This window comes from Schistocerca piceifrons, chromosome 3 (assembly GCF_021461385.2).
Source record: "Schistocerca piceifrons isolate TAMUIC-IGC-003096 chromosome 3, iqSchPice1.1, whole genome shotgun sequence".
NCBI lineage: Eukaryota > Metazoa > Arthropoda > Insecta > Orthoptera > Acrididae > Schistocerca > Schistocerca piceifrons.
In genome coordinates, this window is record NC_060140.1 from 519,920,967 (window position 1) to 519,934,341 (window position 13,375).

General features: G+C 42.6%; 1 protein-coding gene across 2 annotated transcripts in view; it reads right to left on the reverse strand.

The window, feature by feature from the left end:
- Positions 1–13,375, reverse strand: part of LOC124788138 — a 181,993-nt gene that overhangs the window by 52,440 nt on the left and 116,178 nt on the right. For both annotated transcript variants that reach the window (XM_047255280.1, XM_047255281.1), the window contains one exon: positions 8,258–8,340. In XM_047255280.1, the coding sequence (XP_047111236.1) occupies positions 8,258–8,340 (83 nt within the window). The remainder of the gene's footprint in view (positions 1–8,257; positions 8,341–13,375) is intronic.

Consider the following 13,375-nt stretch of genomic DNA (forward strand, 5'->3'; position numbering starts at 1 on the left):
CGATCGACCATTCGCCTTGCCTACCACAGTTGTCACAAGCTCGTTCCATCTCATGTCGTTTTGCAGCTTTACGCCCAGATATTTAAACCACTTCACTGTGTCAAGGAGGACACTAGTGATACTGTATCCGAACATCACAGGTTTGATCTCCCTACTCAGCTGCATTAACTTACATTTTTCCACATTTAGGGCTAGCTGCCTTTCATCACACCAACTAGAAATTTTGTCTAAGTCTCCATGTATCTTCTTACAGTTAATCAACTTCGACACCTTACTGCACACCACGGCATCATCAGCAAACAACCGCAGATCGCTGTCCACCCTGTCCGCCAAATCATTTATGTATACAGAGAACAACAGCTGTCCTATCACACTTCTCTGGGGCACTCATGACGATACCATTGTCTCTGATGAACTTTCGCCGTCGAAGACAAAATACTGCGTTTTATTATTTATGAAGTCTTCGAGCACTCTGGTTTCTGTGAACTAATTCCACATGCCCGCACCTTCGTTAACAGCCTGCTATGGGGCACCGAGTCAAATTCTTTCCGGAAAACTAGAAATATGGAATCTGCCGTTGCCCTCCATCCATAGTTATTAGTATATCATGTGACAACAGGACAAGCTGAGTTTTGCACGAATGATGCTGTCTGAAATCATGCTGATTCGAGGAAATAAGTTTCTCAAATGGTTCAAATGGCTCCAAACACTATGGGACTTATCATCTGAGGTCATCAGTCCCCTAGACTTAGAAATACTTAAGACTAACTAACCTAAGGACATCACACACATCCACCGAGGCAGGATTCGAACCTGCGACAGTAGCAGCAGGGCGGTTCCGGACTGAAGTGCCTAGAACCGCTCGGCCATAGCGGCCGGCTAAGCTTCTCAGTCTCAAGAAAATTCATTGTATAGGAACTGAGAAAATGTTCAAGAATTCTGCAGCATACCGAAGTTGGGGATACTGGTTTGTGATTTTGTGGGTCCGTTCTTTTACTCTTCTTATATACTGGAGTCACCTGCGCCTTTTTCCAGTCACTTGGGACTTCATGCTGGGCGAGAGATTCACGATAAATGCAGGTTAGGTAAGAGACCAATGCTGTAGAATACTCTTCGTAAAATCGAATTGGGATTCTCTCCGGACTGGTGATTTATTTACTTCAAATCTTTCAGTTGTTTCTCAGCGCTAGGTATGCTTATTACTATGTCGACCATACGAGAGTCTGTCCGATTCTGAAATGACGGTATGTTTGTACGATTCTCCTGTGTGAACGGTTTCTTGAACGTGAAATTTAAAACCTTGGCCTTCGTTTTGCTATCTTGAGCTGCCACAGCATACTGATCAATATGCGTGTGTTCAACGCATTTGGCGTATAAAAGTGCATTCAAAAGCCGGCCGGAGTGGCCGTGCGGTTCTGGGCGCTACAGTCTGGAGCCGAGCGACCGCTACGGTCGCAGGTTCGAATCCTGTCTCGGGCATGGATGTGTGTGATGTCCTTAGGTTAGTTAGGTTTAAGTAGTTCTCAGTTCTAGGGGACTGATGACCTCAGATATTAAGTCCCATAGTGCTCAGAGCCAGTGTATTCAAAAGTTAGCGCTTCGCCGAACCAGAATCTACTAGATGCTTTGTTTTAAGTTTTGCAAAAGAGTTATATTGCTTTTCATATAAGTCACCATATTGTCTTGAGTTTTCTTGCAAATTTTTAGCAGGAATTTCCAGTGTTTACTCATGAGCTTTTATGCTATGTGCTGTGTTTTATAGAACGGCTTTCTGTCATGACCTATAAGTTCGTTTTACTATTTTTTGGTAAATGCTTTTAATATTTCTGCTGTTGAACAATTGTACAGTCACTGGCTTTTACGCTACTCATTGTGCTCTATGAAACTGTTCTGTGTGTTCAGATACCATTTAATTTTTACTAGTTTCATTGTACATGTCTGTATCATGTCGGGTTCTGTGCCAGAATAGTTTTAATTCTATACTGTTTTAATCTATTATAGCAGTTAACATCAAATTAAATCACTATTCTGTTTCTTGCCGATAAGTTTAGTGTCAGGACTCGTTTGCTTCATATACGCTTGCCTTAAAAAATTATATTTTTGATCCTTTTACAGAGTAATTTTTCTCTGTTTTATTTCTATTATTTAACTGTTGTATCCATAAGCCAAGACGAACACTCAACCGGCTTCGGAACTACTAGTTCTACTCAAAAACTCAAATTAACGTCTTTCGTGTTATGTTACTGTTCAAGTTTTCAAGACAGCGTTGTCCAGCTGGTTCTAATAGTGTAAATGATTGAAGATTTATATATTTTGCTATTGTAAAGTTCTTTAAAACTAAAATTTGAAATAAAGACTTGTTAAATTTGGTTTCAATTAAAATTTTCTCGGTAGCCTAATACCACCCGCTCACCCAAATCCTTGCAAGCAGTTTCAGTACTTATCTTGATGCAAACAAGCCCATTTCCTAACTCAAAGTACATGACGCAGATATTCGATACTGCGCGGCCGAAAGGTGAATATTCCTGTCTTCTCGGGCGACAGACGCGTGGGGTAGCGACAATACTACACGACGTTGAGTATAGCCCTCCTAAAACCATCGATTCCATATTCACATGACAGGCATGGGATGCCGTCCAACACGAGCAATAACGCAGTGGAGCGAAACACTGCAGTCTCTACAGAACACAACCCTGCCGCTGTGAAATTCTAGCACGTGGTGGCAGACGTTTTTCCTTCTTACTTGACACGTAATACGATTTCCCTGCGAACAAACACGTAAATGAAATTTCAGCATAAGAAACCTGCTGCGTAATGTTTCCTTATACGTGGGTGTGTTACGTGTTATGGAGAGGTTCCCTGTTGAAATTCGAGAGAGTACGTTCCGAGAAGAGATGGTCAACATATCGCTCTCTTCCACATACTTCACATAGAGAAAATAAGTGAGTTTAAATCTAACACGAATAAACAGGAAAAAATTATTGTCGGAAGGACCGACTCTGAATATAGAAAGTCAAAACAGTCTTTGGTGAAATTGAAAGTAAGTGTGGTAATATTAAGAGCGCGATGTGAATTTCACTGTTAAATGCAGAGGAGAGAGCGAATAGGTAGGAAGAGTACAATGAAGGCCTCTTTGAGGGAGAACAATTGTCTAATGACGTAACAGAAGAAGACACAGGTGTCTATACAGAAAAAGAACTGAAGTAAACCGACGATCACTTTTTGCATGCCCCATTCGCGAACGGAAAGGGAAAGACGGGAGTAGGAAGGGGGGGGGGGAGGGGAGGGAATAGAGGTTGCAAATGTACCCTCCATGACTTGGGAAGATACAGATGTAGATACTAGATAACAAATGTACTTGACGTTGCGTCTACCTACATTATATGGTTGCACTGGAATAGCAATCACTTGCGTATCGAAGCATGTGTTACACTTCATGATTACTTAACTTTCGTGCTTGCAGCCAGCATGGTGTTGCAGTTTTAATGTCCAGCAGCGTAACAAGCTTTTTTTTCGGTTTTTCACCTGTGAGGGATCCACCAGAGAGGTAAGCCCTCGGCAATTGAGAACGTGGCATGGAGAGGTCAGGCTTTCGTATATTCCAGTAGTCTGTCCCTGAACAGGTCGCAACATTCCACTTCTCTTCACACTAATCGATGGTAACAAGCTTTTGGTTGCTGCATGAAGGTCAGACATAGTCAGGACGTTACAGTCTTATTTTGTAATGCTAGTATCACTTGGTTGGAACTAAGGATCCCTAAAACTTGCACTGCAAACATTGCGGAAATGGAAACTGCTATTGATGTGTGGTTTTCACAGAATGGACTGGTAGTGAGGGGTGGTATTGTTATCCAATAAACGAACAGTAATAATACCTAGAAAGTATTTTTTGTGCAAAAACAGACTTTTTACATGTAAGAATGCCTACTGGAATTCATAAACTAAAAGTAGGGCACATTAAAATGTCAGTGGTGTTTGTTGCAGGATTCTAGTGCGACTCGTTTACGAGATATAGTATTTGGAAAAGTTTCAACACCGACTTTTTTTTGTGCCATTCACCCTGCGTGGTTACTAGGTACGATGCTGTTATGTTTGCTTACAGTATGCTTCTGCTTTCCTTGAGTGCACTGCCACTTGCTAGTTAGTTGGTGGGTGACAGTCCAAGCCGCAAGTTGTGATTGGACGGTGGAATTTACCAATGCAGAAAAAGCCGACAAGCTCGTGGTGTATGGAGATTGTAGGAAGAATGCAGTTTGCTCTTGTACAGTGTATAGGGCAAGATATCCCAATAAACTTCTACCATCTCGGCAATTATTTGTCAAATTCTTCAACTAGATACGTGAAAGTGGTAATGTAAACCGCCGAAACATGCACTATTGATAAGTTGACAATCTCCGTTGGCTTCGTCAGGAGGAACACCAGCGTCCATGGATGTAAACGTGTAGTGTGGAATAATGAACCATCAGCTCCCCGTTTTTATTTGACGGAACCCTGAACACACACAAGTATCGGAGCCTCCTAACTGACCATCTTTCACGGATGCTAGAAGACGTTCCTCTGCAGACAAGGAGGAACCTGTGGTAACAACTTGATGGATGTCCAGCCTATAGTGCACGAAGTACTAAAGCATGTCTTCACAAATTGTTTCCATATCGTTGGATTGGACGCAGAGGACCTGTACCTTGCTGGCCCGTTCCCCGGATTTGACGCCTGTAGACTTTTCTTCTGAGGGAAAGATGAAAACAGCTGGCTACAAAAACATACCAACTATACCCGCTGATACACAACGACATATTTCTGCAGCCTGCTCGAACATCTCGGCCGAAATGCTAGCACATGTGCAGCAGTCGTTCCATACCAGACAACACGTATATTGCCGCTACCGGCGGTCGCTTTGAACAGAATTAACATACCTCGAGTATGCACTTGTGTTGTTCTCCAGTGAGTCCTATCATAGGTATTGTACGAGTGTCGGTGTCAGAACTTATCAAAATACAATATCTCATAAACGAATCGAACTAGAATCCTGCAACAAACGCCAGTGACATTCTAATTTACCTACTTTTGCCCTGTCAGTGTCCATAGGTATTGTTTCATGTAAGAAGTTCTAACATTCTGCGTGGTGTCTGTTTGTTCTAAGTCGTGTCTCCCTACCACTTTCGTGCAACGACGCTCTGAGCGTGTTTTTTAGAGAATTGACTAGTTTGAACCTGGGACCTGTTGCTGGTAAGGAGACGCGAGACCACACATGACATGTAGAGTTCAGAAGAGTTCAGTGAGACTAGCGATGATATAACCAAATACTTAATGATTTCAGCGTCAGCTCCACTGCACTCCCTGTAAAAGAATCTTAATACTAACTAAATTTAGTGGAAGGGGTTCAAGTATTTCCTATTTTTAGTTAGCTGGTAAAATAACGTCGAAAAAGCAGTTAAGTTCACCATTGGAAATTTTATTCAACTCACAAAACATTGTTTATAAATTGCACTATTGATAAAAGGAAATATTTTAATACAGGATGATAAAAACCAACTGCGTTCAACAAAAATGTGAACGAATATTCCCTGAGTGGGTTTCTAAGTTCTGCAATGGATCGAAGGATGACCTATGCCATATAACATCTATAATCTAGGTTTAAATTAAGTTTCACAAAAGAGAAAACTATCAAAATGGTCTACAGTGACCCTCAATTATCTTTAATTACTTATCTAACTTGTCGTAAATTTCAGTGGTTGATGTGGCTTCTCAATAATTATATAACAGAAAAATCATCGCGTTTCAGATTTTAACTTCATGTACAAATGTGAATACCATGAGATTTAATTGACGATCGACACTAGTATTACGTAAAAAGGGGATGTAACAGATGAGACTTCTGCAGTTCTGAGTGAAGCCTTATGCGCTCAAAAATGCGGCATCGGGTGCGTTCATTACCTTGTCGTTGGTTAGGCAGTGTCAGGGGGCGGCGGGCGGCACAGCTCCACGCACCTCGCCGTCTCGGAAGCAACTCTCTCCTAACTTCTCCTTACTACAATTTACCGAAGTTGGTTTCAAAAAAACTATCTGGCTGTGTTTTCATCTGATCAATCAGGGTCTCAATGTTAACCTTAAGCTCCGCCTACGAAAATTCTGTCTATCCAATGAGAAACGTTATACTTTTCGTGGTGGGGCAATGTTTTTAACGTTTGCAACGTAACAGAGACGCGAAAAAGTCTCACGGTAAAACTTGCAGCTGGTGTGGCCCTTTTAGTGTTATCGTAAGATCTGTACTGTTCTTCTGGAGGGCTTTATCTTTTTACATGGGCTGGGGGATGGTCCTGGAGGTTACTTTTCGTGGTGGGGCAATGTTTTTAACGTTTGCAGCATAACAGAGACGCGAAAAAGTCTCACGCTAAAACTTGCAGCTGGTGTGGCCCTTTTAGTGTTATCGTAAGATCTATACTGTTCTTCTGGAGTGCTCTATCTTTTAACATGGGCTGGGGTGGTGGTCCTGGTGGTTGGCTGGCGACGTGGGTGTCCCTCCTTTATCGTAGGGCCTTCTAGCTTAACACGGTTGTGTTCTCGGCTTCTGTTCTCGTTTCTTCCTTCGGAACTGCGTCTGTTTCACGGTGGGAAGGTATGACATGCATTTAGGCGTTCTTGTGTTAGTCTGTGGTATTCCATTTGCTCACTCGTTGATCGTATTACACTGGTTAATTTAATGTCAGGATTTATTCGGAGCTGTGTGACATACTGCCGGATTTGCTTATCATGTCAGGGTTTTCATGGAAGGTGTTGGATTTGCCTTACAGAGTGTATGTCTGCACAAAAAATGCACTTTCTACGTATTATTACAACCTGTTGATTGGCTAATAATACGAGCCAATGATTACCAATCCATTCTATAAAAACCGCACACCAATAGCACTTTCCATTCCGGCAGTATTCGCGATACATGTTTTAGACGATTCATCCCGTAAAGTACGAGTTCATTCAGAGTTTCAGACAACGTGTAAGAATGCTGCTAATAATCACTACATATGTTACGAACCTGTCGCACGAAATAATTCTTGTAATAATTTCTGCTGTAGTCTATGATGGTGGCTAACGTAGTTAGACGAAACATGTTTCTGCAACAGAGATATTAAACCATTAAAAGCGAATAAAGCCTTTTTATCTTAATGAGAATGCAGCCTGTACTGCAATTTCTCCATTCGTCGCCTCCTCGAATTTTACTTTAGCTGACATAAAAAATTTGTGGTTTACCAAGGCTTTCGACCAATAGCAATACTGTATTGCAGCGTAAGGACGCTTACAATTTCGAAAATATACAAACAGTTATTACAACATTGATCAGCACTGAAACAGGCAACTGGCGACAAGTTGTTCATGAACTCAGGAATTTTCTAACTACAAGTAAAAGTTGATCGCACTTTACTCCTTGCTGTCAGAGAAATGGGTGATAACTCAATGACAGAGCATTGGCAGCGAAATCAGTTTTTATCTGCCGCGTGGCTTCGGCTGGCATTGTGGACTACCGTCTGTTACTTCTGTGAAAGCACCGATAAACATTAATTAAATATTCTCGTTTTGGATTCGTATGGCGAAATCATCAGCCATTTACATTCCTTTAATATCCATAACGGCACGTTAGTTATTTCTTTCGTGGTGTAAGATATTAAAACAACGTATACTATCACATAAAGCCTTCGTAGTTGTTGCGCTTCATAAATACAGTGCCTGTTACACTTCTTCTGTATAGTAGCCACAATTTATAAGTAACATTTGCTTTTTGTTTGTCTCTTGCAGTTACCATTCACCCTTCAGTCTCATTTCAGAAACAAGAACAAGCAGTTGCTAGTTGTCACCTTATTGTTGTGGGCGCTCGCAACATCAGCATACACATAACGAGGCTATACATGAATACTACACTGAATTTTTAACCGAAGGATACTTCACAGCTTGTTAACCGTGTGTATATGTATGAATTTTCTGAACTTGTTTTTGCCGACTAGGCCTACAGTAAATTCTGTAACCAATGTACAGTTTCTGATAATAGACTGAAACAAGTAACAAAACCAAAAAACCCAACAACTATAATTCTCAGCGGTTTTTAACGAAAATAGAACGTCTTTTGATCACATATATCCAATTTCTCTCGTCATAAGCAACAGACAATGTTAATCTCATGCAAAACACACTTATCCAAGACAAATGTACATCCTATGCCTTTACCAGTTTAATTGTCAATTGATTATGATGTGGAGAAAGTACTTACAGCTTCCTATGAGCAAAGGGCACTTCTGCGCGTCCAATGGGAATTTTCTGAAGTGCATCGGGCAGCTTGCTTTGATTGTTAATCTGGAATAAGAAAAGAAATACCACGTCGTCCCTCTTACATAACAAGCGAACAAAGAATGGAGGCAACCGAATAGCACGTTCAACAGCTGACAATATGAAATCAGTTTGGAGGGCACTGGACTAGGGCAGTCCATTCAGCCGTGTTACCTACAGTGCGGTGATAGTGTAGTAGCTAGCACACCCGCCTTGGTGAGAAACGACACCCAGGTTTAAATCAAGGCAGCGGCACAAATTGTAATTAATTTCTTCAGCTTCTATCATTATCGGAGATAAAGATGAGACTCAAATGTCTCAAGGAAAATTTAGTTTTATCAGATCTATAAATCACCCATACCTGAGATACAGGCAGGATTTCCCCAATACATCCAACACTGGGGTGCTATTCCAGTATCAGAAAGGCTAGGCAATAGTGACGATCTAAGAAGGGGAAAATAAAAGTAAGACATGAATTGAAGTTTGTGCTAGGGAAGCCGTTGGACTAGCGTAGTCCGTGCAGGTCTGTTACCTATACCACTGCAGTGGGCAGTGGTGTAATGGAAAACACCCCTGCCTATGAAGCAAGGAGACCTGGGTTCACATCCCAGCTCTGGCACAAATTTTAATTTCAGATTCTATCGATATTAGAGATTAAAATTGGAATCAAATGTCTCAAGGATAATTGAATTATATCAGATCTACAGAAGTCGGTAGAGATTATTTGAAGGAAACTATAATTTACAGCTTTTAAGTAATTTTTGGAAACCATGTTTCGGTTCAATTCTGTATGTTACTTCTTTATTAAAACTGCCAGATTTATCAGTAAACAACAGCTTAAGCCTTGTACTTCACCCTGAGTTTAAAGCCTAAGGTGCACAACTGTTTTCGAAAACTGGAACACCGAGGATCGAGACATATGTTTCCAATTAAATTTATTCGCTAAGTTAGGGACATGAGTATACACAAATTATTAGAATTACATAATCGTACATGTTCTTTGACAGTGAGACTACAGTACGCCACCACTTGTGCGGTGCTCTACACGTTGCGGCATAGAATAAAAGAAGACCTGGATTTGATGCTAGGGAACATAGTGCCAATTTTTTTTGTAGGAGTGTCTACAAAGCGCCGACAGGCGTTGCAGAACCATATCGAACTACGAGTAGTTGCCGACCGCCCATATTCCATATACGTTCGATAGGTGACATATCAGAAGATCGTGTGGGCCAGCAAAGCACCCGTCATTCTCCGAAGAAGTCTTGCTCATTCCTCGCAACCTCTGGCGGGCGTTGTTATGCTGATATATGGCATCCATCTGTAAGGCCGCTTGCAGCAACGGCAGTGCCTCGGACTTAGGTGATACAGCCATTGCTGTTCATATTCCCCTCATCCGTAGGAGGCCCGATTCCGCGTTGTATTATAGGACTGATCACGAGCGCCCACGCTCGCTCGCCGTTTGGGCAGCTAGCGCTCGTGATAATAATGTGATGGTCAGACGTCACTAAGTGGCGCAAGGTAAGTGCAAACTGTGCGATGTCTTCAGACGAATGACCTTCGCTTAAGTTCACCGTTATCTCAGATGTAAGCTTTATACTTAATGGCGCATTGCTTAAAGTGAAGACTAGCTCTTTTTAAATCAATGAAAAGCGGCATTATGGCTGAGTTATGAACTTCAAAGAGAAGGTCAGACACACCAATATCAACCTACAAGACGTCAATAAAGAATGCCCAGCTACAGTTATAGTTCTTAGACCTACAGAGGACAAAACTCAACCACAGACACTCACTCACAGACTGCAACTTTAAAGCTTATCTTCAAGTAGCACCAGACATTGACACTTTAGTGGAAACAAAAAGTAATAGAATTCATTTATATCCACTTTTTATGTTAATTTGTGAGTAATGCAACACCCTTTTTTCTGAAAGCAGATTGGGGTTCCAGTAAACCATACTACTCTCCTCTCTTCTGGCTAGAAAACTCTACGTGCCGCGCGGGACTAGCCAAGCGGTCTTGGGCGCTGCAGTCATGGACTGTGCAGCTTTCCCGGCGGAGGTTCGAGTCCTCCCTTGGGCATGGGTGTGTGTGTGTTTGTCCTTAGGATAATTTACGTTAAGTAGTGTGTAAGCTTAGGGACTGATGACCTTAGCAGTTAAGTCCCATAAGATTTCACACACATTTGAACATTTTTTTGAAACTCTATTTTTCAACACAGTCTCCATTCAGTGAGATGGTCTTATGCGACCTCACTGCGAAGACCTGTCTGCACGCATGGTCCCACTGTACTCGTCGACATCGGAGTCAACGTCTTGCTGCATCAGTAACCTTCCCATCATCCACGTACTGCTTCCCGCGAAGTGCATCCTTCATTGGGGCAAATAGACGGAAGTCGGGAGGTGCGAGACCCGGGCTGTAGGGTGGATAGCGAAGAACAGTCCAATGAAGTTTTGTGAGCTCCTCTCAGACTTGTTTGAGGCATAGCGTTGTCATGGAGAAGGAGAAGTTCTTTTGCATTTTTGTGGCGACGAACACCAATTTCCTGAAAATAACACAATAAACTTCGGAGATGACCATTACACCATGTGGGAGGACATCAAAGAGAATAAGCCCTTCACACTTCCAAAAGACTACCGTCATGTCTTCACCGTCCGAGGGTGCGGCTCTGAACTTTTTCTTCGGAGAGATGGTGCGGCGCGCCTACTGGATTTCCGTTTCGTTTCTCCTTAGTAGTGATGAACCCACGTTTCATCGCCAGTGACGATGTTCGACAAAAATAGTACTATCATCCTCGTAATCCGCAAGCAATTCCGCACATGTTTTTTCGTTGCTCTTGATGATCTGTTAGGCAGCGAGGAAGTCAGCGGGCACGCACGTTTGAGCACTCCAGCTGGTGGACGAGTCTGTCACCACTACCAACAGAGACGTCCAGTTGTGCTGCGAGGTAGTTCATTGTCGATGACTTCGAATGAGACTGTCCGCACGTTCCAACATTGTACGAGTCACAGCTGTGAGCAGCCGATCGGCACGCGGGATGCCGCACAGGTTTGTGTGAGTTTGTTGCGATGATGACAAACGCGTCGCCCAACGACCCACAGTGCCTTTGTTCACTAACAGATATCCGGAGACATTCTGCAAGCGCCATGAATATGTGTGATGCTCTGGTTTTCCGTCAAAAGAAACTCATTGAGAGGTCTCTGCTTGGAATGCACCTCCCTTACAGACCGCATTTTGAAGGCTACTAATAGGGGCTGAAGCGAGGATACTCCGCGATGTCTCACAACATATACCGCCTTTTTTCAGTCGAAATTGCCCGAGGAAAAAATGTGTTGCATTACTTAAAGAATGCCCATCGTTTTGATATCAATTTAAACTGCGTTCGAAAACGATGTGCGTCATAAGGCTGCGCAGTTCTTAAGAATTATCAGCTTTCGTACTTACCTGCCCCGTGCTCTCCGGCTTATCAATCAAAAGAAATTTAAGTTGCATTTCAGTGTCATATTTCCTCATCGCAAAACTTTGGAAATAAATTTACCACGAAAGGCATTATTTAGCCATCGCGAAGCGATGCATCTCCATGGAGTTAGCATAAGCGACGATAGAATAGATTCGTTGACAACAGTTTCTCGTTTCGGGCTGCCGTGTTACCATTCTACCTTCCCTCTCCCCTCCCCTCCCCCCCTCCCTCACCTTCCAAATTATTCCTGGCCGTGAGTCGGCTGGTTGCTGTCTGCGGACGCATGAGCGCCAGCCAGCTCGCAGTACCACACCGGTGAACGGGTGAACACGTCTGTTATAGCCTGTTCGTGCACTATGCCGCTCAACAGTGAAATCTCCCTGATTGCATACACCACTATAGCGTCTAACACGTACGCGTCCTTTGCCGTAGGACAAGCTCAAGTTGGACTCACTCGAAAACACTACGTTTTGCCACTCAACACGCCAGTGTCGGCGCTGATGTGACCATTACAGTTAGGCAGTGGTGGTACCTGGAGAACGGAAACCGGCGCAGAGTGATGTGTGCCCCCAGTCCAGCCCTCAGCAGACAGCAACGGACCGTCGACACAAATACGTTCACATACATCAATGCACTGCTCCTATGTCAAACCAAACTGCTAAAGAACCTTTTCTGAAACGGCTGAGCAGAGAATATGGTGGTCATACGTTGTGTGGTCCCGTACCCATTCGTCGATGCATTCGACCCTCCTCTATCCCACTGTCTCGACACACGGGCATTGTCTTAACAACGTGCCATGTTCGAGCCGCTGTGTCACGCTACGACAAACCCGATACTGGAGACCAATCTTTCTGCCCCTTAGACCTCACTCACATATTGATTTTGCGCCCTTTGACGCCTACGAGACATAACGACAACTGCTTGCGCGTTTCCATTTCGTTTGACGGCTGCACACCGAATGAGCGTGATGTAACACTGGCCCGTTCGGTCGCACAAAAGATCGCACTATTGTGCCTTCGTGCTCGCCGTCTCTTTTCAATGATAATTACTTATTACTGTCCCAATGATCTTAACATCCTCTAATTTTGGAGTGATTGAAACTATTCATTCTCATGTTGCAATTTTCACAAACAGTAGTGTATAAATCTGGTATCTACCTATATTCCGTAGTTTTGATGCATTTAATGTATGGGATTAATCTAGATACAAATAACCATATTTTAATATATAATCTATAATTAGTATCGTTGTTTATGTCTGACGATGGTCTATCATTTGATCGTAACTGACAGTTTTAATAGAGAAGTGACATAGAGTTTGGAGGAGACTACAAATTTTACATGCACTGAACTCTAGTACAATATTACTCAAACAAGAAAGAACATCTATAGGTTAACTGAATTAACGGGCGGTGACCATGCAAATAAGCTTTACGATTTGTTAAGCGTCTTTAAGGTTGACTGAAATTCGCCTAAAGCCCAAAAGGTGCACAAGTAATCGTATAGTGAGATTTGCAGCACAATGCCAAGCAAACAGTTTGCTGAACTTATATTACAGGTCGCCTCTGGGCGGATTTTCTTAGATTTACTTAAACATTTAATGTAAAG